A 25785-nucleotide genomic window follows, 5' to 3' on the forward strand; every position below is an offset into this window, starting at 1 on the left:
CTGTGGTGAGAAGAAAAGCATCTCAGCAAGACTCAAAACAGTCCATCAGGTACCCACATCCGTGCCAGTCAGTCAGTCACAGAGATCACACCTTTTCTTCATTCGGATGTGAACATGATGTGCATGATTTTTTGCATTGCACTGCTGCCACATGACTGGCTGATTAGATAACAAGTGTTGCCAGGCAAAACAAATCTCACCCGGCAGCACTTATTTTATACCTATATGTTAATAATGGTAATATTTCTCAATCATCAGCTGTCAGGTTATAGTCCTATGAAAATCCATGATTTGAGTTTGACATTTCAAAGTCATTCAAGGTCAGAGGTCATGGCAGCAATTGAAAGCCCATATGGGACTTCTTATATGTTGATAATGGTAAACATCTGGCTTTCATGAACCATTTTAAAGTTATAGCCCTTTGAAAACCCATGACCTTCAGTTTGACCTTTCAATGTCAATTAAGGTCAAAGGTCATGGTGCCAAATGAAAGCCCCTATGGCACTTGCTATAAGTTGATAATGGTAAATATCTGTCTACCATCAACCGTTTTCAAGTCACAGCCCTCTGAAAATCCGTGACGTTGAGTTTGACCTTTCAAGGCCACTCAAGGTCAAAGATCATGGTGCCAAATGAAAAGCCATATGGGAGTTCCTACATGCTCATAATAGTAAATATCTATCAGCAACCGTTTTTGAGTTATAAAGGAAAATGTTTTGACCAAAAGGTTGACCTTTCCGGTGACCTTGACCTGATTACCCCCAAAATTTAAGGTCAAAGGTCATGGTGCCAAATGAAAGCCCATATGGCACTTCCTATAAGTTGATAATGGTAACTATCTGTCTACCATCAACCATTTAAGTTACAGCCGTCTGAAAATCCGTGACCTTGAGTTTGACCTTTCAAGGTTACTCAAGGTCAAAGATCATGGTGCCAAATGAAAGGCCATATGGGAATTCCTATATGTTTATAATATCATAAATATGTGTCTATTGGCAAACGTTTGAGTTATAATGGAAAATGTTATTTTGACCGAACCTTTCTGGTGACCTTGACCCGATTACCCCCAAAATTTAATCAGGCAATCTATGGACCATTGCCCACCTATCCTGAAAATTTGAAGTCAATCAGTGCAACCGTCTAGACACTAGATTGTTAACCATCAGAGACGCACTGCACTGATTACAATACCTCGCCCCGCTTACCCTGTCGTGCGCGAGGTGACTACACGAACGTGCAGGTGCTCTGAATAAAGTGGATGGTGAACGTATGACAACGTAATCTTGAGAAATCCTTATTCAAATCTAAGTCTCATAGAACTGCTGTCACAAGAGGACAAAGAGAGTGAAATTAACGTGTTGAGATCTGATACCAGAAAAATTGTCCTTTCTCTCCGTTGTGTGCTGCCTTACAAAAAGTCTGTTTTTGACTGTTTTACACTACAGTACTGCAATCTTATTGCAAAGCCGGCATAAAGTCAAAAGAATGAACAATTTAATGATCACAATTAGTCAGCCAAAATCTAATCAATATATTATTTGGAGTGAAGAAGAAAAGAAACTGAAAAGATTGACAGTGTTGCACAGTTAAACAGATGATGAATAGACTCATTTATTGTTGTTTTGATTGACCTGAATACGAGGAACAACCAGGAGTCCAGCAAATCAAATCTGAGAACACTTTAGTATAAAAGGCAAGTGAAAGTTTTACGGTTGTTCTGTATTTACATGTATCTGCTGGAGTCAACATGGAAATCTGTTTTATACACACACACGAACCAGAAGGAACAAAGATGATGACAGGAGCTGGAATATAATTCTTCTTATTAAAAACATTGTGATGTAATGCCAACTTGTTCACCCTAGCCAAAGTTAACCAATGAAAATTGGGGGGGTGCACCCCAGAAAGCACCAAACAACCAACCAACCAAGAAAAAAAAAAAAAAATCCTGCCAACCATGAAAAAACAAAAAGCCTGTCAGCCTTATAACAGGCCTGCCCTTAAATAATCTTTTCCTTTGCAAAACCAAACTCATTTTAAAAATCTAGAAAATGAAGGGAGATGGTGAGAGATTTCAGGCTGCACTGATTAATCATAAAATAGAAATAAATTCAAAATCAACAGAATCATCATTCGGCAGATTGTAGCTAGACATCGTATACTGCAGAAAGCCAAAATGAGACTTAGAGAAACAGGTTGGTCCTGTTCTTGGACTAAATTAAACTTACCTTACCTTATTATACCTTATAGTTAAGCTTAAAGTTTGAAATTTTACTCATAAGAAGACGTACAACTAGATCATATAGCCTTTTAGTTAACTTACTCAAAGTTGTATTTATATTAACCATTTAATCTCTTATATTCACAGTAGCATTCTCATGATCAAACCCTCAGCTTCTGTTTAATATGCCCTCTACTACAAACAAAAACAGGTGTGGAAACAACTATCTGCTTAAAAAAAAAAAGTAAATGACAAATATTACACTACAGTTTATCAACATGCACAACTGTAAGTCAGGTTTTTGCACTTAATGCAGACATTTCCACAGGGTGTTGCATGTATAAAAGGAGAGGGGGGGAAAAAATCCATAATCCAACAAATTACAAATAATAAACAAGAAGTGACACTCCAAAAAGATGCAAAGAAAACCACTCCAACAAGCCAGTCCACTGGGTGTAAATACAAGACTGTCCACTGCATTAACAATTAATATGTGGGCACCGATCGGACGCCTTCAAAGAGGATGAATATGACTGCATGAACATAACGTAGCCGTGTCCTCCCTGCGTAATCAAACGCTTGCACTCCTGTTATTAGGTGAACGTCTGGGTGCACATTTCTTCTTCTGCAAATGCAACCTAATCCAAACTTTGAGCATATTTTCACGCGTGTTTAGAGACGTACACATTTAGCTAATTTCTAATATTTTAAAAACATTGAACAATGTGCAATAGAAGCACCTTTGCTGTGCTTGATCAGCTGATGAGCACTGAAGTCTCTTTCAAGGAAGAAGTTTCCCTGAGGTGAGGGCTGCTGTTTGGTGGTCACTGCTACAGCTTTAGGGTTTTAGGTTTAGTCCACCTCTTCCATGCTGGTGTAAGACGAGCCAGAGCATTCTGCAGCTCGGGCAAAGAGATCAGACGCCACTTCTGCACCCAACTGAGGGGGTCCTTCAGGGTCCAGGTCTGTCCCAAAGAGTGTCTGGCTAGAAGCCTGTAAAATAAACCATTGTTACAAATGGGAGATTTCATACCCCATATGGTGCACATGAATGCCAACTGAGAAAAGGCTGCACGCTCCGTAACTAAAGCAAAAGGGTAAGAAATCATTTACATTCTGCTGCAGAGAGAAACATTAATTTGTTTGACAGTTACAGGGGTTAAAAAAATTGTCCAATAATACATTTGTGCAATGGAAGATCAATTTTATTTACAAAACAGAAGAAATACAAGTAAAATTCTGCAACAGCACTTAGGACACTGCTGTTGTGATCATTGCTGTGACAATAGAGCATGATCAAATTGCTTAAAATACACAAGTAATAAAATAAAACGCATTTTATACAGTATGTACAAGCCAACTGATGATTACAAGCCTCATCTCATCATGTCTAGCCGCTTTATCCTGTTCTACAGGGTCGCAGGCAAGCTGGAGCCTATCCCAGCTGACTACAGGCAGGGTACACCGTGGACAAGTTGCCAGGTCATCACAGGGCTGACACACAGACACAGACAACCATTCACACCTACGGTTAATTTAGAGTCACCAGTTAACCTAACCTGCATGTCTTTGGACTGTGGGGGAAACCAGAGCACCCGGAGGAAACCCACGCGGACACGGGGAGAACATGCAAACTCCGCACAGAAAGGCCCTCGCCGGCCACGGGGCTCGAACCCGGACCTTCTTGCTGTGAGGCGACAGCGCTAACCACTACACCACCGTGCCGCCCATGATTACAAGTATTAAATGTAATTACATGACAGAATTAATCTAAACCAGACTGCATAGTTGCAAAAATGTAGACAACAGATATGGGGATTTGGTCAAGTTACATTTTACACTTCAAGACTCGATATTCTCATGAGAATGATGTGGAAACAAGGGCCATTTGAAGTTACAACAGTATACACACAAAATAGCTGTTATTCTGGTTTCAGCGCATGTGCAAACATGCATCAGCATACACAAGTCACAATTACAGAATGAGTTTTTAGTGGTTTAAAATCAGTTACTGAAGCTAAATAGACACATTGCAGTATAAATGACTTCAGTATTATAGAATTACATCCCTGAGGCCACAACCACTCCAGCTTATACATTCCCTTACAAAGTGAAGGCTAACAAAAGGCCTAATAAAGTCTCAATAAAACAGTGCGTTTATAATCTAGATATTTAGTGTATGAGCAAAAATATTTGCAAGGGCACAAAATCAACCTGAATACAATATTATATTATAGCATTGAATTGTGTCATTTAGTGTATTTCACATCAAAAAAATTGTTGTACCGTCTTGACAGCGATACCAATAATGAGATACGCATCGCAGTTACGAATACATATTTATTCCTTTCTTCAACAGTGCATACCATGTGCCAGAAACACTGCCCCAACATTTGTGGTGTGACTCTGCTGGGTGCCTGATGGACAGCAGTGAACCAGCGTTTTCACTTTACATCATGACTATACAGTTACAATTGAATATCAAAATTATGCCAAACAGTTGTCTGGTTACATTTAATCACATCCATGCGTGTTGCGCTATTAAGACAAAATAGCATGCACCTGTTCCTGATCAGAGCACAATCACAGCAGATACATATAAGGGCTCTCGGTAAACACAGACTTCACGTATTCGCACTGTACCCTGTCTGAAGTAACCAAGCCTTGTATTTTGCGTCGCTTTTCTGGTTTTGACCCCCATTTATTTTTGAACTTTGAGTATTGTATTTACCTCCGATATCCTGTCTGTGCCTCACTCAACCACTGCCCATTTTTTGACTGCCTTTATCTACGTTTTGGATCCGTTTGCTAGCGTGCTTTCAGCAAAACTCTTCCTGCACTTACATCTGTCTACCGCCCTCACATGACAGAAACTGTCAACTGTCCAACAAGCTAGTGGACTAATAAAACTTTTAACTAGTTTTAGATGAAACACTTAAATATTTTCTGTAGTGTGTTAGGAAATAATCCCATGTTATTTTTAAAAAGCAAATGAAAAATAAGTGCTGGATAAAAACCCCATCTCTCTTATGTAAACACAAATTTCGTTGTCTGGTATTAAAAAGTGTTTATGTGATATGTTTCCTTGCACTTATGATCGGTTTCCCTGTGGTGGCACATGTTTGTCGTACGTTAAGCCATCAAAAATCAGGTCAATGCATTCTTTGAAGTATGGGGCTCCGCTAATAACATTTACAAACCTAGAGGTGTGTATTGGGGCAAAATCCCATGGAATCAAACAAAAGTCAGGGAAACGACGACCACCCCCACAACCACCTACTTTCTTGTGGGCAGGACTGGGCAGTCAAATATGAAACCCATTGGACCAAAAAATAAATTTAAAAAAAAAAAAAAAAAAAAAAAATGTATATAGCGCCACATATACACTACCATTCAAAAGTTTGGGGTCACTTTGAAATGTCCTTATTTTTGAAAGAAAAGCACTGTTCTTTTCAATGAAGATCACTTTAAACTAATCAGAAATGCACTCTATACATTGCTAATGTGGTAAATGACTATTCTAGCTGCAAATGTCTGGTTTTTGGTGCAATATCTCCATAGGTGTATAGAGGCCCATTTCCAGCAACTATCACTCCAGTGTTCTAATGGTACAATGTGTTTGCTCATTGCCTCAGAAGGCTAATGGATGATTAGAAAACCCTTGTACAATCATGTTAGCACAGCTGAAAACAGTTTAACTCTTTAGAGAAGCTATAAAACTGACCTTCCTTTGAGCAGATGGAGTTTCTGGAGCATCACATTTGTGGGGTCGATTAAATGCTCAAAATGGCCAGAAAAATGTCTTGACTATATTTTCTATTCATTTTACAACTTATGGTGGTAAATAAAAGGGTGACTTTTCATGGAAAACACAAAATTGTCTGGGTGACCCCAAACTTTTGAACGGTAGTGTACACGCACAAAACGGGTCAGAAAATATCACACACAGGAAAATCAAATAATGCAAATGAGAAATGTGGGAACGAGTGAGAGTGTGTTTCAGCTTTTTGTGGGAGCATGCAGGAATATAATAAAATGTAATAAAAACTCCTGCACAAAGCCTAGTAGAAAGCCAGCTTTGGAAAGGAAAAGGGTAAGAAAAAACCGTGACCTCACCACCACCTGGAAAATCCAGAGTCACAGAGAAAATTGGATCTAAATGAAAACCAAAAACAAACAGTGGAATTTGCAGACCAGTGAGAGGTTAAGCGACATGGCAACGTTTAAAAAATAAAATAAAATAAAAAGCCGTTTTCATTCTGAATGGGTGGTACCAACTAGGAGTAAGAAACTTGTGGCGTAAAATATATATTACACAGTACAAGAACCACCATTATGGAGTGACAGAGTCATATGGAGCTTTATATTACTATAAGAGTTTATGAAACACAAATCCAAAAATCAGTGTATTGACTAGAAGTTTAAGCTGAAGTTGATTTTTTTTAAACCTAAATCTGAAGGCTGTTAATATACGAGTGATCTGATGTTAAGAAATAAGAGGGTAAATATTGCTAATGGTGTAAAATAGAGCTAAAGTATGCCCTGAGTTTGCCCTTTAATCAAGTTTCTTAAAAGATGCTTCTTAAATAGTAAAAATTAAAAGTTTTTAAAAATGAATTTAGGAATTCATTTTAAAATATTTCATTCTGTATTTAAAAAAAAGAAATAGATAGAGACATTTAAAAATGATCATCCCATTTTAAACAGAGGTCACACAGAGGCCCTGAGCCTCATCTACACCAAAAATAAACCATCCAATTAAAGTAACTCTTTTGTGTACATTCAGGTTTACATGTGTGGTGTGTATAAGCAAATAGACTGTACAGATGTACACTCTATACATGTGTCAATTTTCAGTTTAACCCCAGTGAGACTTGTATAGCAGGGGATAGACGATGTTGAGCAGCAATGCAAACACTGCAGCTATAGTGCCCAGGAGGAAATATCTGGTATGGTCATCATCAGAATGATCAGAAACACACTCCTGTCTGCGCCCTGTAAGCCTTCCATGGCGGTCATTCTCTTCCTCCAGCCTTGTCCTAGGTCTTCTTGGTCGGACACCTGGCCGGAAGAGGCTCCAGGAAGGAGCGTCTTGGTGCCCTTCTGCTTCTTCTTCCAGTTCCTGCCATATCAGAGACGCCTGCGATTGGTGGAAACCTGTGTCAGCTTCTGGGACAGGGCCAGGCCTCAAAAGCACCCAATTATAGCCATAGCATTACCTCTGCTCACCCATTTCCCACCATGAATGACAATACCATCATCATCTGAACTGAGCATAAGCAAAAATATTCTATTAACTATCTGTTAATTCAAAATCACACCCAATGGCAAGGTTAGAGTCACTGAATAACTGACTAGTAACCATGTCTGGACAAGGGGAAATGACCAGGGGGGAACCCTCAACACATTTCAACCAAATACAGGACAGACTGACTAGAGCATTTTAGGAAAGAGTACAGTACACCACCATTGCTTATGTTCAGCATAATCTCTTGCTTTTTCTTTTCTTCGGATTCTAAGCAGACATGAATGAAAAGCATTTATATTTACTGCATATCACACTGCTATCTTATTTGCCCTTTTTATTTTAATATCTTTAATAACACCAAGCACAAGTATTGATAGTAAAACAAATTGTAGTATAAACTTCATAAATTGTCTTTTGTGATCAAGTATCGAAGGTAGAATTACTTTGTGTACAGTAGTCTAAGCAAAACCCAACCTGTCATTAGGTCTTTATCCACACATACTTTAAAGGTCATAGGCAACGGTCGGAGGTGAAACGTAGAATATTAACTTTATTGTCGAGAAGAACGATCCAAAAAGCGAATTCAGTCTTCCTAGTGTCTAATTGGCACCCTAAAATTGAATAAAAATGGTTAAAATATACCGTTTTGCCCAAATTCCGAAGGTTTGTTTACATCTCACTTATGCGCACTTTCACCGCCAGGGGACCGTCATCGTGACGTCATTTAAGCCAAACAGACCGGGAGCAGTTCTGTGTTTACTTGCGAACCGAGCACACGTGTACGGACTTTGGTCGTGAGAGGTTGCGTAAAATGTCTGAAAGCGATAGCGATTTTGAAGCAGGAACTCTCCAAATTGAATATCGAGAGGTGAAACCATACATGTATGAACCTATGGCCGTTGTGAAGCAGTCGGTGAATGTGGCTCACTGGTTTGACCGTGCGGCCTCAGAATCGGACAGCAACTCGGCCGACTCTGATCGCGGTGACCCCGGACCTCAACAAGACTCGCGCCCAAACGATTTATCCTGGTAGTTATGATAAATTCTTACTTTCGTCGTAATACTAAATAAGAGCCCTTTTGAAGAATAATTAAACCGCCCTCCCTAGTGGATATAGGTAACGATTACTTGACAGTGCGCCGATAGGCCACATTAGCCTGCCATCCGCGGCATTATACTATTTATAGCCTACTCTAAGCGAGGAAATATCCCTTTGTCTCATTTCCACAATGATTGTACAGGATCCATCAGGATTCTTGACTTGTCAATTGCAAGCAAAAGTAAAAATGTTTACCTCCAATCTTCTCCTTTTTGCTTGAGCGTTGCTGCTCTGTTTCTTCTTTGACTGCTTGATTTTGTTTCATGCACACAATCCACTCTCTCCGCCTCGTCTCCTCTTCCGGAAAAAAAAAACCCAAAAAAACAACACTCTGGCTTCACGCGTACAACCCACTCGCTCCACCTCTTCTCCTTTTTCGGAAAAAGCCAACCCACTCGCGCCGCCTCTTCTCCTTTTTCGGAAAAAGCCAATCCTCTCACTCCGCCTCTTCTAGTAAAAGCCAATCCTCTCTCTCTGCCTCTTCTCCTCTCTCAGAAAAAGGTAAAAACTTCTTCCTGAACCGGTCCCGTTGTTACACTTCACAACAATAAGGCATGGTTTTTCTTTGGAAATTCCTGAACGCACGTCGGCACTCAAGCTGAACGGCAATGTAAGTAAACAGAAATGGACTCAACTCAAGCGGTTTGTTTGGCTTAAATGATGTCACGCGCCGAGTGGTCACAAAAATAGCCAACAGAAATTTGCCACGATCCGCACCAACTTATTTGGCGCGAATGTCCCCCCGAAAATATTTTAATAACACACAAAACCCTGCATTCTAGTGCATTTTAGTACTTATTTTCACTAAAACAAGTTAGAACTTTTAAGCCTTTTTCTTTCATGTACATTAATGATTAACATGTCAAAAATACCAAATTTAATTCCCCTAATTAATGAGTAATTTTCAGGGGTGCATTTAGAAAACACGGTGATTTTCCTGGCTACACAGTTCACTACTTTGGGGGGGGGGGGGGGGGGGAACAGTTGAAGGTAAACTCAGCAAAATCCCAAAACAGTACTGTTAAAAAGTAAAGGTCTGTTAGAGTTTCTAAAGCTTTCAGGTTTCAATGTTGGGGACATTGAGCCTCGTTTATCAACCTTTTAGTAGAGTTATGCGTTTGCATAAGCTAAGTGAACTAAAAATTTCCAATTCATATTTATGCGAGTTGAAGCCAACTGTTTACATTAGTTTGTATTGTCTGTAAATTTAAACACCAATGAATACCAAATTTCTCATGTAAATCAGGGGCGTAGGGTGTGTGTGTGTGTGTGTGTGTGTGTGTGTGTGTGTGTGTGAGTGAGACACACTGACTGGCAGCCTGAGTACATTATGTAACAAAAAACAATTACCATTGCTAGTTTTAGGCAGCTTAGAAACCGGCTCTTCCATTATTGCTGCTTCTTCCACGTTTTCTTGATGATGTGTTCTAGAAACGGCACTAAAACTTGGCTTCGAAACCACAAAATGCAGCTTTGATGGAAAAAAAAAAAATAGATAAATTGCTTACCTCTCTTCACGCCGAAAGGAGGAGGAAAGTTTTGCTTGTTTTGACATGGTGAATTATTAACACAAGAGAAAATACTCGTAATTCGCAACTAAAAAGACTGCAGCTACACTGGCAGCTTGAACATGCTTTCTAGTGCGATTGTGTTGCGCAGAATGGTGTCAGTCCTGCGCGCCTAACGAGCTCCGGGATGTGCGCCGTTAAAGAACACCTGTCTTTAATCAATGAACTATGTTTGGGCTATTTAAGGACCGCGCCCATGCAAGGACGATGCGAAGTATTACGCCGCATCTAGGAATGCGAAAAATCCGAAAAATAAATTTCTCCATTCGGAAAACCAGAGATTTTCAAAAGTTGTGTCAAATATCTGGATTTCCAGGTATTTCCGGAAGACTTTCATCCCTGATAATAAAAAGTTTCGAATGTGCATAAAATTAAAACCTTTGCCTATGAGCTTTAAAGGAACAGTCCACCGTACTTCTATAATGAAATATGCTCTTATCTGAATTGAGACGAGCTGCTCCGTACCTCTCCGAGCTTTGCGCGACCTCCCAGTCAGTCAGACGCGCTGTCACTCCTGTTAGCAATGTAGCTAGGCTCAGCATGGCCAATGGTATTTTTTGGGGCTGTAGTTAGATGCGACCAAACTCTTCCGCGTTTTTCCTGTTTACATAGGTTTATATGACCAGTGATATGAAACAAAGTTCAGTTACACAAATTGAAACGTAGCGATTTTCTATGCTATGGAAAGTCCACACTATAATGACAGGCGTACTAACACCTTCTGCACGCTTCGGCAGCGCATTGATATCTGAGCTCCGTATCAATGCGCTGCCGAAGCGCGCAGAAGGTGTTAGTACGCCTGTCATTATAGTGCGGACTTTCCATAGCATAGAAAATCACTACGTTTCAATTTGTGTAACTGAACTTTGTTTCATGTCACTGGTCATATAAACCTATGTAAACAGGAAAAACGCGGAAGAGTTTGGTCGCATCTAACTACAGCCCCAAAAAATACCATTGGCCATGCTGAGCCTAGCTACATTGCTAACAGGAGTGACAGCGCGTCTGACTGACTGGGAGGTCGCGCAAAGCTCGGAGAGGTACGGAGCAGCTCGTCTCAATTCAGATAGGAGCATATTTCATTATGGAAGTACGGTGGACTGTTCCTTTAAGCTAGTAATGAGACACAGTAAGTTCATCAGAAACCACTGAAATATGACATGGCAATAGGTTCAGCTTGCAAACATAGGACATTAGAGCTGTTAATGTCGATTTGCTTTTTTGTGTCTGTGTGTGGGGAGATGAAGTAGCTCCCATAAAACTTCCATTTATTTCTTTTCAAAGATGTTGATTTTCTTGGGAAGTGCAAATCTTGGGTATCGGTGTTCCTGCATGGAAACCTGAAACATCTGCCCTTGCTAAAAACAGTTTACGCTCAAGTCCCCCCTCCTTGCTTCACTGGATAAATCTCATTTAGACATTGTACACTTCTACAGTTTAGGGAATTGAATTGTTCTCTTTGGTATGCTATGGAGAACTCCCTAAATTAATCGATTCCCCAAATTAATCAGACCTTGAATAGTGCCTAAATATCCACTGTATGGTTCAATTGTGATATCTTGGAGTTGTGTGCAGAATGGAAAATGAACATTCAGGGGTTTTTTTGGCTAAAGACTGACTAACAACAAGGTTGTCCTTTCACTCACCTGTAAGAAAACTAAATTTATGCTGAGGTTATCAAAGAAATACCCAGATACTCATTTGGCTTGAGTATCATTTAGACCCCAAGCTTTTAAAAAAAAAAAATCCTTAGCCTAATTTGTCATTAATTCACAGCAACCTGCAATTCAGCTGCAGAAACAGACTCACGATACTGTAACCAGAATTATAACTACGAATTCTGACATGTCACACAATTGAACATGACATTACGTTACTGGCATTTAGCAGATGCTCTTATCCACAGCGATGTACAACATACCCAGAGCAGCCTGGGGAGCAGTTGGGGGTTCGGTGCCTTGCTCAAGGGCACTTTGGCCATTCCTCCTGGTCCAGGGAATCGAACCAGTGAACTTTTGGTGCCACAGCTGCTTCTCTAACAATTAGGCCACAGCTTCCCCCAGAATCTTACACATTGTTAATTATTTCAGAATGCATGCACAGGCACACAACCTATATTTTTTGCTTTATCATGCCCTCTGTCATTTCCACACTAGAGTCACAACAGTTTACATGACTTGGTATTACAATGTGTATCAGTCTGCTACTTTTTGAATTATCTATCAGTTTTTGGCATTTTCTATAAAAATATTTCCTTAAAGAAAAGTTAAAACTGATTTTAAAGGGGACATATTGTTGATTTAAATAATGGGCTTTGAATATTACACCTAAAAAAAAAAATAACGTTAAAATAAAAGGTAAGGGGCGGCATGGTGGTGTAGTGGTTAGCGCTGTCGCCTCACAGCAAGAAGGTCTGGGTTCGAGCCCCGGGGCCGGCGAGGGCCTTTCTGTGCGGAGTTTGCATGTTCTCCCCGTGTCCGCGTGGGTTTCCCCCACAGTCCAAAGACATGCAGGTTAGGTTAACTGGTGACTCTAAATTGACCGTAGGTGTGAATGTGAGTGTGAATGGTTGTCTGTGTCTATGTGTCAGCCCTGTGATGACCTGGCGACTTGTCCAGGGTGTACCCCGCCTTTCGCCCGTAGTCAGCTGGGATAGGCTCCAGCTTGCCTGCGACCCTGTAGAACAGGATAAAGCGGCTAGGGATAATGAGATGAGATTTTTTTTAAAAAGGTAAGGTTTTGTACTAATCTCTAACATTAAAGTCTGGCAATAAGAGTGCACCATGCAAACACTTATGCTTTACTATACAGACTAAATAAAAGCGCAAGTCCTTGCTCTGTAGGATGTACGTAACTAATCCTCAATACGCGTTAGCTCGGACACTCCTAACACATTACACAACAGATTCGGTGAAATACTACATGGGCTGAAAACATTTTGCACACAACTGACAGTCTGAAATTTGGTTCAGAGACTAAATTTTTATGCTTCTATTAGATTAGTATTTTGCAACTCAACATAAAACAAGCCCTTTTTTTTTTTTTTTTAAATTGCCAAAGACAGACTGATGTTTTAGCATGAAACAAAGTCATGAATAAATAACACATGCTTCAAGGTGAATTTAACACAATCTCCAATATGTACAGAAAAACAATAAAATACCCTTACTGTATAGAACTTAAAGCTTATTACAATTTAATAGAAAAGGGTTTAGGAATTAGAAAAGGAAAATAAAAGGTTACAAATTGCACCACAGGTACCCTCAGTACCTTTTTAATCCACTGTACACATTTATTCACATTTTCCATTGTAGGGTGCAGCACTAACTTCGAAAGCAGCCATTAATCATCCAGATGAGTAAACTTTTTAAATAGATCTCATCAAAAGTCATTAACTGTAGCTCTAGTAACACCAACAGCTTTTTTTTTTTATTGAATGATCCCAGAGCTCGTAGGAGTCTAAGCAGCCCTGTCTAATGCAGAGAAACCTGAAGAGTGTAATTAGCTCACCTGACTGGCAGCAGCTCCAGCTGCAGTAGGAGATTCAACTCCCAGTGGGTCAAGTAAACGAGGCGGTCTCTCAACAGGAGAGTTCCTGCGTCGGTAGAACAATACATAGGCGTAGCGCGTCACCACCTGGCTCTCTTCTACCGTAGTCACGGTGCTGTCATCAAACAGACGCCAGCCTGAGCAAGACACACAAAATCAGTTAATTTAGAGTGAACTTTATTGGACTCGCTCATGTCTATTACATCATCCGGACTTTTCTGAAAAGATAAGAATATTTAAATATTTATTTAGACAGCTCAGGTCTGCTTTAGTAAGTATTTTTGGCTACTTGGTCTGATATTACTTTATAGAAAACTGACAGGAATGTAATAAAAATCGAGACAACACTATATTTCATATTTAGATTTAGTCTTAAAATGATTTTCATGCCAATATTTAATTTCCTGTGCTTTCAAGTACCATGAGATCCAGATATTTTTGGAATTAATTTAAAAAAAAAAAACCACACCACTTGCACTGAACACGCAAATGCAGCATTTCTCATTACAAGAGGTTTAGGAGAAAGAAAAGATGATGAGCTACACCTACCAACGTCACTGCGCTGACTGTTTTTGTCACTGGGTAGACGAGCATAGGCTGTGTAATGCCCTCCAATCATCCCTCCATAGTGGTTTATAACAGCATATAGGTCATAAATAGGGGGCTGCTGGACATCGTCCTTCTGGCCGATACAGAACTTACTCAAGTCCAAGTTCCTGTGGACAAGGGCAGGTGGTACAAAATACATTTCATAATTATTCCACAATAAACAGGCAGGGGGAAGGGCGTTAGGATATACTACGGAGACCAAAAGGCGACAGCTAGGAGCTTTTGCATACCTCACAGGAAAGTCCACCATGTCATTGATTTTGTCTCTCCAGATGAAGCTCCGGAAGGAAAATCGTTTGAGCTGGATGATGAGCACATTCGGCAAACGCCAAAGCAGAAGCTGCTTGGAGGCCTCCCTGTGCTGCTGACATTTTGGACAGTACCTAAACCATACAGAGAAAAGCCCACAAAAGAAGAAACGTTACTGCCTAAGTAAATTTTAAGCTAACTACTGAGATTGATCCAAAATACCCCCTTTCCCCATTTCCTACCATGCTTCCTCAGGTGCTAGCACCTCAGGCTTGGTGAAGAGGTTCAAGCACTGCTCCAGTGTAAAGTGTCCCGCCCTGGCAGTCTCACTGGCAGAGCCTGGGTCCTCCTCAAACTCCAGGTCCTTGGAGCGCACCAGCACATGCTCTTTTAGCCGCTCATTATTCTTCCACACCAGTTCCAAGGTGCAGTCTTCGGACACCTCCAGCACTCCATCATCTATGTAACAGTAAGAAAATCAGCATGTGGATTTGAGGGGCCTCTGGGGGTGGGTGGGGGAGAATAGGATTTTTAAAAAATGATGTGAGCAAAGATTAAGGTTTAACCTTTGTCTTCAAGCATTACTTCCTTGTTGCTGGCATCTTGTAGTGATATATAGAACTGGGAACCACTCCTATAATTACAGTCTGAGGGTTGTTGGTACCCTGTGACGGCAGCTGGAGTGCACACACAAATGTTAACTCCAGTAATACCCAAAAATGACAAATAATAAAAACGAAACACAAGAACACTTTACAAGATCATCAAGTTACCTTCTGGTTTCACAGCCTTTTCACATGAAGTTTCTTTCTCTCCAAAAGGATCCTGGGAGCTAGAGAGCAGCTCAGAGAAGCCAGAGTCTGTGGTGCGAGTGGAAGGTGAATTCACGTCTTCTGCTGAATGAGCGGAGGCCTGTGCTGTTGCCATTTCCGGAGAGGAACTGTCCTGCTCCTGAGCAGCCCCTGCTTCAACTGGATGAAGTTCTTCTTCCTCTGCCCCAGGTGCCTCAGCAACTGAACTGGTTGTTAGAGGATGATCAGCACGAGACAGACTAGCTTCAGGAGATGTCCGACCAGACTGGAACGGAGGACGGAAAACGTTCACCGAATACCTGCATGTAAAAAGAGCACAGTCTAAGAGGGACTACCATACCAGATTGGATGTGACACCGCTACATCCAAAAGATCAGCAGGTATCCATCAAGCATACCTGGAATACCCCTCAAGGAGCTGAGCGAGGCGGGCGTAGGTCAGCCTGGACTCAGGCACGCTGATCAAAAATGGCAGGCCCACGTTCTCAGAGTTGGGCCGGCAGAGAGATTTATGGTTGGGCCAGTGGTTCTTCTGGCAAACCCTAGATCACAGGAAAATGCGTTTTCACTTTTTAAAACTGGTGACGAGTAGGAGTAACACCCCAGCCACAATCACAACCAGAAACTGAATGAATGACTCACTGGTTGCAGTAGCCCACACGATAGCAGCCTGTACAGCGCCTCAGTTTCTCATCGTCTGACAGAGGTGGTTTCTGGCAGGCAGCACACTTGGCTATAGGAATACTGGGAACCTGAAGCCTCTGCAGATGTAAAGGAAAATAAATAAACAAACCAACTAACAAAAACTCAAACTGATTCAGCTCAAAACGTTTGTAGCAAAGTTGTGAGACCTGATGGACTCTAAGCAGCACCACTTTCTCCTTAGTCAGCTCTTTGGACAGCACTTCAAAGCAGAAGAGCATGTCGGAGGATGAAACTGTATCAAGGGAGTGAGAAGGTAGGAATATCCGTTGTAAACGATTTTTCATCACCTGGGGAGGAAAGGACACTTTAATAGCTATCAAGCTAAACTGTTTAACCATATGGAGACACTGAACTATTTGGGATAACCTGGCATTTATCATACTTTTTTTTTTTTTTGTTAACTTATTGCATTATATATAAGGCCGAACAAAACACCAAATGCTTCACACTCAAGAAGGGGGGCACATACAATTTGCATACAGCTATCAGTTTCATACATTGTACATGGCTTAACGTGAATACATAGATACTTCATTAAATATCCAACAAATCCTATAGCAGCTGACCAGGTATTTATTGTTCTAAATGTTGCCTTGTACAGTTTGACTGTAGAATGCTCCAAAATTAAGATATCCAAGAAGCAGGAACACCAAAACAGGAGACAGGTGAATATTTGGGTCAAACCAACCTTTAAATTTAAAAATAAATAAATAAATAAATAAATAAATGGTCTTCTTGGATGTGGTCAATGCTGCCATTTATATATTTTTCTGCTGTAAACTTAACTATTTTTTTTCATGGTCCAGTTTCCATCAAATCCTTTGCTCTGATTGGCTGGCGAGCGGGTCCGTATCCTACGATACGGACCCCGGTTACAGACCCCGGTTACAGACCCCGGTTACAGACCCCGGTTACAGACCCCGGTTACAGACCTCTGGCGACTCGCTCGTTCACAACAACAAACATTGTAGCAATTTTTGTAAACATTTATTTTCGCATTTCTCAGGAGAATAGTACAACCCCGATTCCAAAAAAGTTGGGACAAAGTACAAATTGTAAATAAAAATGGAATGCAATGATGTGGAAGTTTCAAAATTCTATATTTTATTCAGAATAGAACATAGATGACATATCAAATGTTTAAACTGATAAAATGTATCATTTAAAGAGAAAAATTAGATGATTTTAAATTTCATGACAACACATCTCAAAAAAGTTGGGACAAGGCCATGTTTACCACTGTGAGACATCCCCTTTTCTCTTTACAACAGTCTGTAGACGTCTGGGGACTGAGGAGACAAGTTGCTCAAGTTTAGGGATAGGAATGCTAACCCATTCTTGTCTAATGTAGGATTCTAGTTGCTCAACTGTCTTAGGTCTTTTTTGTCGTATCTTCCGTTTTATGATGCGCCAAATGTTTTCTATGGGTGAAAGATCTGGACTGCAGGCTGGCCAGTTCAGTACCCGGACCCTTCTTCTACGCAGCCATGATGCTGTAATTGATGCAGTATGTGGTTTGGCATTGTCATGTTGGAAAATGCAAGGTCTTCCCTGAAAGAGACGTCGTCTGGATGGGAGCATATGTTGCTCTAGAACCTGGATATACCTTTCAGCATTGATGGTGTCTTTCCAGATGTGTAAGCTGCCCATGCCACATACCATCGGAGATGCAGGCTTCTGAACTGACATCTGCACTTCTGGATCATGTTTAGATACGGCTTCTTCTTTGAACTATAGAGTTTTAGCTGGCAACGGCGGATGGCACGGTGAATTGTGTTCACAGATAATGTTCTCTGGAAATATTCCTGAGCCCATTTTGTGATTTCCAATACAGAAGCATGCCTGCATGTGATGCAGTGCCGTCTAAGGGCCCGAAGATCACGGGCACCCAGTATGGTTTTCCGGCCTTGACCCTTACGCACAGAGATTCTTCCAGATTCTCTGAATCTTTTGATGATATTATGCACTGTTGATAAGTTCAAACTCTTTGCAATTTTACACTGTCGAACTCCTTTCTGATATTGCTCCATTATTTGTCGGCGCAGAATTAGGGGGATTGGTGATCCTCTTCCCATCTTTACTTCTGAGAGCCGCTGCCACTCCAAGATGCTCTTTTTATACCCAGTCATGTTAACGACCTATTGCCAATTGGCCTAATGAGTTGCAATTTGGTCCTCCAGCTGTTCCTTTTTTTGTACCTTTAACTTTTCCAGCCTCTTATTGCCCCTGTCCCAACTTTGAGATGTGTTGCTGTCATGAAAGTTCAAAGGAGCCAATATTTGGCATGAGATTTCAAAATGTCTCACTTTTGACATTTGATATGTTGTCTGTGTTCTATTGTGAATACAATATCAGTTTTTGAGATTTGTAAATTATTGCATTCCGTTTTTATTTACAATTTGTACTTTGTCCCAACTTTTTTGGAATCGGGGTTGTATTAATTTTACAGCATGGATAGCGATAACGACAGTGTTCACAGTGAAAGCGAGTTTTACTACCCTGAGGAAGAAGAAATAAAAGAAAACATTTCAGGAGAAAGCTAAAAACCTATAACTGTTGCTAACACCAAGTAAAAACATGGCTGAATCCTGAATGACTCAATTTTATATAAATAGGGGACTACATAGGCGGCAAAATGTAGGTTTTTTTTCCCCCTGCCATGGAAGTGCACTTGTATACCGAGGAGGAAGCAATTTGCATGACAGATGAGGATTCAAAATGGCGGCTCACCTCAGCTCGGTTTTCCCTTTCGGGCACTCTGTTTTTCTGTTAGAATTTGGTAAAGAAAAAAAATAAATATATACGATTTACCAGCTTAAGGTCGGTCCATATGGTAAAATACTGTGACCTCTGCCTTAAATACTGACCTCGGACCAGAGGGCCTTGGTCAGTACTTTCAAGACCTCGGTCATGGTATTTCATGATACTGACCTCCCAGCTGGTAAATAACATACAGTGGTGCTTGAAAGTTTGTGAAACCTTTAGAATTTTCTATATTTCTGCATAAATATGACCTAAAACAACATCAGATTTTCACACAAGTCCTAAAAGTAGACAAAGAGAATCCAGTTAAACAAATGAGACAAAAAAATATTATACTTGGTCATTTATTTATTGAGGAAAATGATCCAATATTACACATCTGTGAGTGGCAAAAGTATGTGAACCTTTGCTTTCAGTATCTGGTGTGACCCCCTTGTGCAGCAATAACTGCAACTAAACGTTTCCGGTAACTGTTGATCAGTCCTGCACACCGGCTTGGAGGAATTTTAGCTCATTCCTCCGTACAGAACAGCTTCAACTCTGGGATGTTGGTGGATTTCCTCACATGAACTACTCGCTTCAGGTCCTTCCACAACATTTTGATTGGATTAAGGTCAGGACACTGACTTGGCCATTCCAAAACATTAACTTTATTCTTCTTTAACCATTCTTTGGTAGAACGACTTGTGTGCTTAGGGTCGTTGTCTTGCTGCATGACCCACCTTCTCTTGAGATTCACTTCATGGACAGATGTCCTGATATTTTCCTTCAGAATTCGCTGGTATAATTCAGAATTCATTGTTCCATCATCGATGGCAAGCTGTCCTGGCCCAGATGCAGCAAAACAGGCCCAAACCATGATACTACCACCACCACGTTTCACAGATGGGATAAGGTTCTTATGCTGGAATGCAGTGTTTTCCTTTCTCCAAACATAACGCTTCTCGTTTAAACCAAAAAGTTCTATTTTAGTCTCATCCGTCCACAAAACATTTTTCCAATTGCCTTCTGGCTTGTCCACATGATCTTTAGCAAACTGCAGATGAGCAGCAATGTTCTTTTTGGAGAGCAGTGGCTTTCTCCTTGCAACCCTGCCATGCACACCATTGTTGTTCAGTGTTCTCCTGATGGTGGACTCATGAACATTAGCCAATGTGAGAGAGGCCTTCAGTTGCTTAGAAGTTACCCTGGGGTCTTTTGTGACCTTGCCGACTATTACACGGCTTGCTCTTGGAGTGATCTTTGTTGGTCGACCACTCCTGGGGAGGGTAACAATGGTCTTGAATTTCCTCCATTTGTACACAATCTGTCTGACTGTGGATTGGTGGAGTCCAAACTCTTTAGAGATGGTTTTGTAACCTTTTCCAGCCTGATGAGCATCAACAACGCTTTTTCTGAGGTCCTCAGAAATCTCCTTTGTTCGTGCCATGACACACTTCCACAAACGTGTTGTGAAGATCAGACTTTGATAGATCCCTGTTCTTTAAATAAAACAGGGTGCCCACTCACACCTGACTGTCATCCCATTGACTGAAAACACCTGACTAATTTCACCTTCAAATTAACTGCTAATCCCAGAGGTTCACATACTTTTGCCACTCACAGATATGTAATATTGGATCATTTTCCTCAATAAATAAATGACCGAGTATCTCATGTTTGTCTCATTTGTTTAACTGGGTTCTCTTTATCTACTTTTAGGACTTGTGTGAAAATTTGATGTTTTAGATCATATTTATGCAGAAATATAGAAAATTCTAAAGGGTTCACAAACTTTCAAGCACCACTGTATATATCAGAGTTATCGACTAGTAAAAGTAAACCTGGGCATAAGGGGATAGACCATTAAAAATTTAACAAGTACTTTAACTATCCAAGTCCAAAACTCCATGATGGGTGGGCATTCCGAAACACATGTATATAATCCCTGATAGAGCCTGTACTACATTTAGCACATCATTCATTTCAATTGCAAAGATAATGAAAGTATTAAGGACAAAATCTGTATACCTCTGCCAGCCTTAGGTTCTCTGGTTTGACCCTCACACTCCGGGAAATAGACTCCAACACTTCTGCTGTGCTTGAGTTCTCTTTACTAACACTCACCAAAAACTACATAAAAAGACATTCACAAAGCTAGTCAGCACAGTAAATAAAGAAAAATGAAATGAACGTAATTAGATTTGTGTTTAGGAGCAAACGAACTTGGAGTTTTACCTTGACTGGTTTCTTGTGGGGCTCCTTAGCGAAATAGAAGACAGTGAGCACCTTTTGTTTCTGAGGTAGAGGGACAGGCAGGTATAGGAAGGGGTCAAAGGTAATAGAAACCTAGAAGGAAGAGGGTGAGAACTGATTAGTTCCTTCACTAACAAACAAAAATGGTGAAATATCACCACATTTTAGACCACAACTGATTTCTTACAACCTCTACAGGTTTGTGAGTAATTTACACAGTTGTGCAAGTAAATTATTATTTTCTTTCATACCACTTATAAAAACCAAGCCTCGTTATCCTAATAAACAGAGGGGAAATGTGACCATTTGGGGGTATATGGTTACCATTAAAAGTGGTCTCTTAATTTGTTCCATTGCTGTACATACAGTACCAGTGAAACATTTGGACACACCTACTCATTCATTGGCGCAAAAAAAAAAGAAAAAAAAGCGTTAAACAAAATTTTTCATATTTTAGATTCTTCAAAGTTGCCACCATTTACCTTGATGATGCTTTGCACGCTATTGGCATTATCTTAACCAGCATCATGAGGTAGTCACCTGGAATGCTTTTCAATTAACAGATGTTCCTTGTCAAAAAAGTTAATTAGTGCAATTTCTTGCCACCTTAATGTGTTGGAGAGCAAAAATACAGTAAAATACCCTATTTGACAAATGTACTAATCCATATTAAGTTAAGAACCGCCAAGTGTCCTAATTTTAAAAAAACAAAACAAAAACCCCACCATTGAATTAGGTGTGTCCATTTGACTGATACTGTATATAAGAGAGAGAGAGAGAGACTGACAGTCAGTTACCTTGGAACACATTGGACACACAAGCTTTGACTTGTACTGGCCTTGGAACAGATCAACAATGAATGAATCATTCCTCATCTTGTGCCTTTGCCAGGCTTCTTCTGCTACAACCTGTCAAATCGTAATAGCACATAAAACATGCATTTGAACAGACGCAATGTTTTTCCCCCTTATACATTAAAAACAAACACCATATATATTCTAACATTGCACATTTAAATACATTTTGAACAAAACAAAAATTCACATCTACTATATAAATCATATCAAAGCAATATAGCTAAAACCAATCAATGTTTATGAGGACAAATATTGTTCACTACAAATGCAAATGACTAGCAGTCTTCAGCTGAAGGTAAATCTTATTCATAGATGAAGCATGTTAGTGGAAATCTTGCTCCTTGTGTGCAACAAGAACTGCACTATATTGGAACTAGGAAGCAGGAACTGCACCTCATCCTGGCGGCCATCTGAATCCACGGTTTCTGTGTATGGTTTATTTTGGATACGGTTCAGATCCTCGTGCAGCCCATCCAAGAGGAAGGCCATGAATTCTTGGGCATCGTGTTGAGCATAACCTGTAAACTGACTGGCCTTACTGGCCACTATTGCCTACAAGGAGAGATAGAGGAGGACATTTGTTTAGCTGGTTGACATGGGCTGTCCAAAGAAGCAGAACAATCTACATAGAACTCAGGAGAGACTATAAAGTACAGCAGCAGTAAGAAGGTAAATATACCGGTACCTTTAATTTGGAGGGCTGAAAAGCATGATGAGTGCCTTTCCATAAAGCCCGCAGCAGAACTGCAAACCCAATGGCCAACCTTCCACCTGTCCCCAGGGGATTATTACAGTTGATCTCAGTCTCAAATGCCCGGTCTAAAATCAGGGGAAATGGAAAGGTTAATATGAAATTAAAAAAAACTGTTTTGCTCAAAAAAAAAAAGAAAAAAAGAGATGTTCTTCAGGATTACCTCCAGCAGAGGCTATCAATCATACTGATATTGATTTTATCATTTACCACCAAAAACCCCTTACCATGGAAATAGTCTCTTAGTTCCCGTGTGTTGGAAAGAGACTGGATCACACTGTTCATAAAACATGTATTTCCCAGGTTGACCAGTCCTGTGAAGCCAGGGAGACAAACCTTCTTCTCCTCCTCTTCCTCAGGTCGCTCACTGCTTGCAGGAGGAGCATGGGTCATAGGTTGCACCATGCAGGTGGGCTTCGGCTGGGAACGAGACACAATCCGGATCAGTAAATGTGCAGCAGATGCATCCAAGAGGAGCGGAGGGATTTTCCCCACTGCACATTCAGAAATAAAAACTGCTGTAAACAAGAACTAACTTTTCTAGTTCACTTCCCAGCAACCTGAGACTGTTGCGGTCAGAATTAAAGACTGCATCATCTTTCAAATGCACAACGCTGCCAAATCCAAAATAAAAGAAGAGCTTGAACTTTGTTTTTTCGACTGAACAGCTGTCAGCTTTTCCAGCTAATACAACCTAAAACAACAAAAGCACATGGAAAGGCTTGCTGTCTAAGTATTTTTTTTAATTTTCAACCAAACACACACACACTTTTTTATAAAGATGTAATCATTCTTTAAAAAAAAAAAAAAATTCCATTAACACTCCTGTTTGTACTAATACTTAGCAGCTACATACAGCTGAACAAGACTGTCAATAGAAAAGTTCACCTCCAGTATTCTGATACCAAGGGTACTGATACTTTGTGCAGTAGGAAAAGCCCCAAGCTCTCATCAAACATCCTAATACAAGGACTGAGAAATGATCAATTAATTTGGAAAACCCAATTAAATGTTTATATATTTAAATTACCAAAAAAAAAAAAAAAATTCCAGTTTCTGTCTTACCGTGGAAATAGCTGGTTCTTGTTTGATAGGAACATGATCAGAGACAGCACGTGGAACCACAGCATCTAAAGGACCATCCCCTTTAGCCCAAGAGGTCTTGGGCTTCTCCTCCCCTGCCCGAGGCTCCTCTTTGGCAGGTAGAGCATGCTGGCTGCTCCCTGGCTGACTCTTATCAAGGGAGGAAGGCCCGGAGGGCACAGCAACCTTTGCGCCCCCCACTGCACCTTAAACAGAGGAGAATAGAGCTTGTGGGAAGTCAAAACTGAATGACAGTTTCACAGGGAGAAAAACCTGAGATTTTCAACAGTGTGTGCGCAGATTTACATTTCAATAGCAAAAGTCTGTTTTAGATCCAAATGCAAGTTAAAATATGGTAGTATTAAATGCAGAACTATGGTCATTAATAAGTATAGTGCTGCCTGGACTAGGGGATCGGCAGAGGGACAAGGACATGCTAGGCAATACGTCTGTATTGAGTTACTAGATCATTCTCTGCTCGCACACTCCTTCACTGAATCGTGCACTCATGCCCACATGTAAACACTTATCTACTGCTTCAGCTACGACAGGACCCAAGCTTATTCAGATTAACCAAGTCACCCGTTTTGTGTAAAAACTAGTCACCTATGTGTCTGTGAAGATTCTCAATCATCCAGATCATAGTAAACTGTGGGTGGTAGAAATGGGCAACTGGACTTGCTTGAAGATTCTTGAAAACGTTTCACCTCTCGTCCAAAAGGCTTCCTCAGTTCTGTCTGACTAATAGGGAGTATCAGATATTTATCCTTTCCTGGCTCAAGTCTGCCAGTTTTCTGGAACACTTCTCATACTCCCGCACCAGTCGAAGGGCTCTCATCCCAAAATGCGAGTCACCTATGTGACATGACAAATTCTACCTACCACCTGAGAAAATTTGTCTAGCAAAGACAAAGGCTTTCCGGGGGGGTGGGGGGGAAGGAGAGAGAAAGACACCTGCAACTTGCCAATTACAAACCGCCAGTTGAGACACCTTAACTGTTTGCCAAATTTGTTACCACACCATGCTATGCAATAGTCAAAACAAACAAAAAACACCCATACACACATTACTGACAGCAGAACTCCAGCCCCAGCCAAGACATACCAAACTCAGCAGCCTGCTTTCAGGTACTTGCTATTTTTGAGGGAGCCAATTGGGGTGACTTAAAGGCTGTTGGTAATATCCCACAGGTGGGAACCTCAAGTTTTTAAATGCACTTTCTGGTGCATTTTATTAGCTACACATGCATTGTTGGGCCACAGATAGAAACCATAAAAGGGTGGACAAATTAAATCTATCGGCTAGCTCAGAAACCTGATTAACCAGTTTAAAGTGTAGTAGCATATGTAATTTAACCCCGATGCCTGAGGAACTAGTTAAGTGGAATAACGTGCACAAAAATGGAGAGCTCGATTTCACAGGGTGTGGAGGATTCCTACAGCTACAGCCCTTATTCTGGAAATTCTGGGTTGGCAAACTACTCTTGAGCCAGCAGTGACTGTGAGGCTGTGGAAAAATTCCACCAATGCTGTTTTGCCTGATATACTGTGCCAAGCATTACATACACCATGTTAATGGCACCACTATGATAAGAATGGTCCACAAATAAATTCACTAAAAAAAAAAAAAAAAAAACCCATGCGTAATGATCTGGCATTAGCAAGTAGAAGCCAGGCAGCAGACCTTGTGGAACTTGGGCTTCGAGACCCCCCCATCGCTGACTGTGCCTCTTCCTCAGGGTGATGTCAATGCGTGATGGAGTGAAGGAAAAACTACACTGTTCCGGCTGAATTAGGTTCCTGAAAATTTACCGAATAGAAAATCCAAATTCAAACACATGCTGGACAAGCTAGACATCAATGCTTGAGGTACTAATACTAACCACTAGCCAGAAGCTCTTACCTGAGTTTGACTTGCCACTTGAAGACAGTATTTGGTCCACAGTCTGGATGTTGACGTAAAAAATTAGCATCACTGAAAGCAGAAATACAAAAGTAAATGGAATTGGGGTGGATTTCCATTAAGGTAGGAAAAAA

General features: G+C 40.6%; 1 protein-coding gene across 5 annotated transcripts in view; it reads right to left on the reverse strand.

The window, feature by feature from the left end:
- Positions 1-1578: 1578 nt before the first annotated feature.
- usp19 (ubiquitin specific peptidase 19) overlaps positions 1579-25785 on the reverse strand; it is a 52849-nt gene continuing 28642 nt past the window's right edge. For 2 of the 5 annotated variants that reach the window (XM_060938180.1, XM_060938181.1), the window contains exons 8-26: positions 25652-25723; positions 25433-25548; positions 23731-23954; positions 22893-23085; positions 22600-22733; positions 22308-22466; positions 21855-21965; positions 21040-21150; positions 20833-20934; positions 16206-16346; positions 15997-16115; positions 15753-15896; positions 15317-15654; positions 15110-15220; positions 14786-15002; positions 14525-14677; positions 14235-14401; positions 13647-13822; positions 3405-7361 (exon numbers count right to left, since the gene is read on the reverse strand). In XM_060938180.1, coding sequence (XP_060794163.1) covers positions 7080-7361; positions 13647-13822; positions 14235-14401; positions 14525-14677; positions 14786-15002; positions 15110-15220; positions 15317-15654; positions 15753-15896; positions 15997-16115; positions 16206-16346; positions 20833-20934; positions 21040-21150; positions 21855-21965; positions 22308-22466; positions 22600-22733; positions 22893-23085; positions 23731-23954; positions 25433-25548; positions 25652-25723 — 3070 coding nt within the window. In that variant the 3' untranslated portion in view covers positions 3405-7079. Of the gene's footprint in view, positions 3215-3404; positions 7362-13646; positions 13823-14234; positions 14402-14524; positions 14678-14785; positions 15003-15109; positions 15221-15316; positions 15655-15752; positions 15897-15996; positions 16116-16205; positions 16347-20832; positions 20935-21039; positions 21151-21854; positions 21966-22307; positions 22467-22599; positions 22734-22892; positions 23086-23730; positions 23955-25432; positions 25549-25651; positions 25724-25785 lie in introns of those variants that run through there. The other 3 variants (XM_060938184.1, XM_060938183.1, XM_060938182.1) reach the window with 3 other exon arrangements.

Source organism: Neoarius graeffei, chromosome 13, assembly GCF_027579695.1.
Source record: "Neoarius graeffei isolate fNeoGra1 chromosome 13, fNeoGra1.pri, whole genome shotgun sequence".
Taxonomy (NCBI): Eukaryota; Metazoa; Chordata; class Actinopteri; order Siluriformes; family Ariidae; genus Neoarius; species Neoarius graeffei.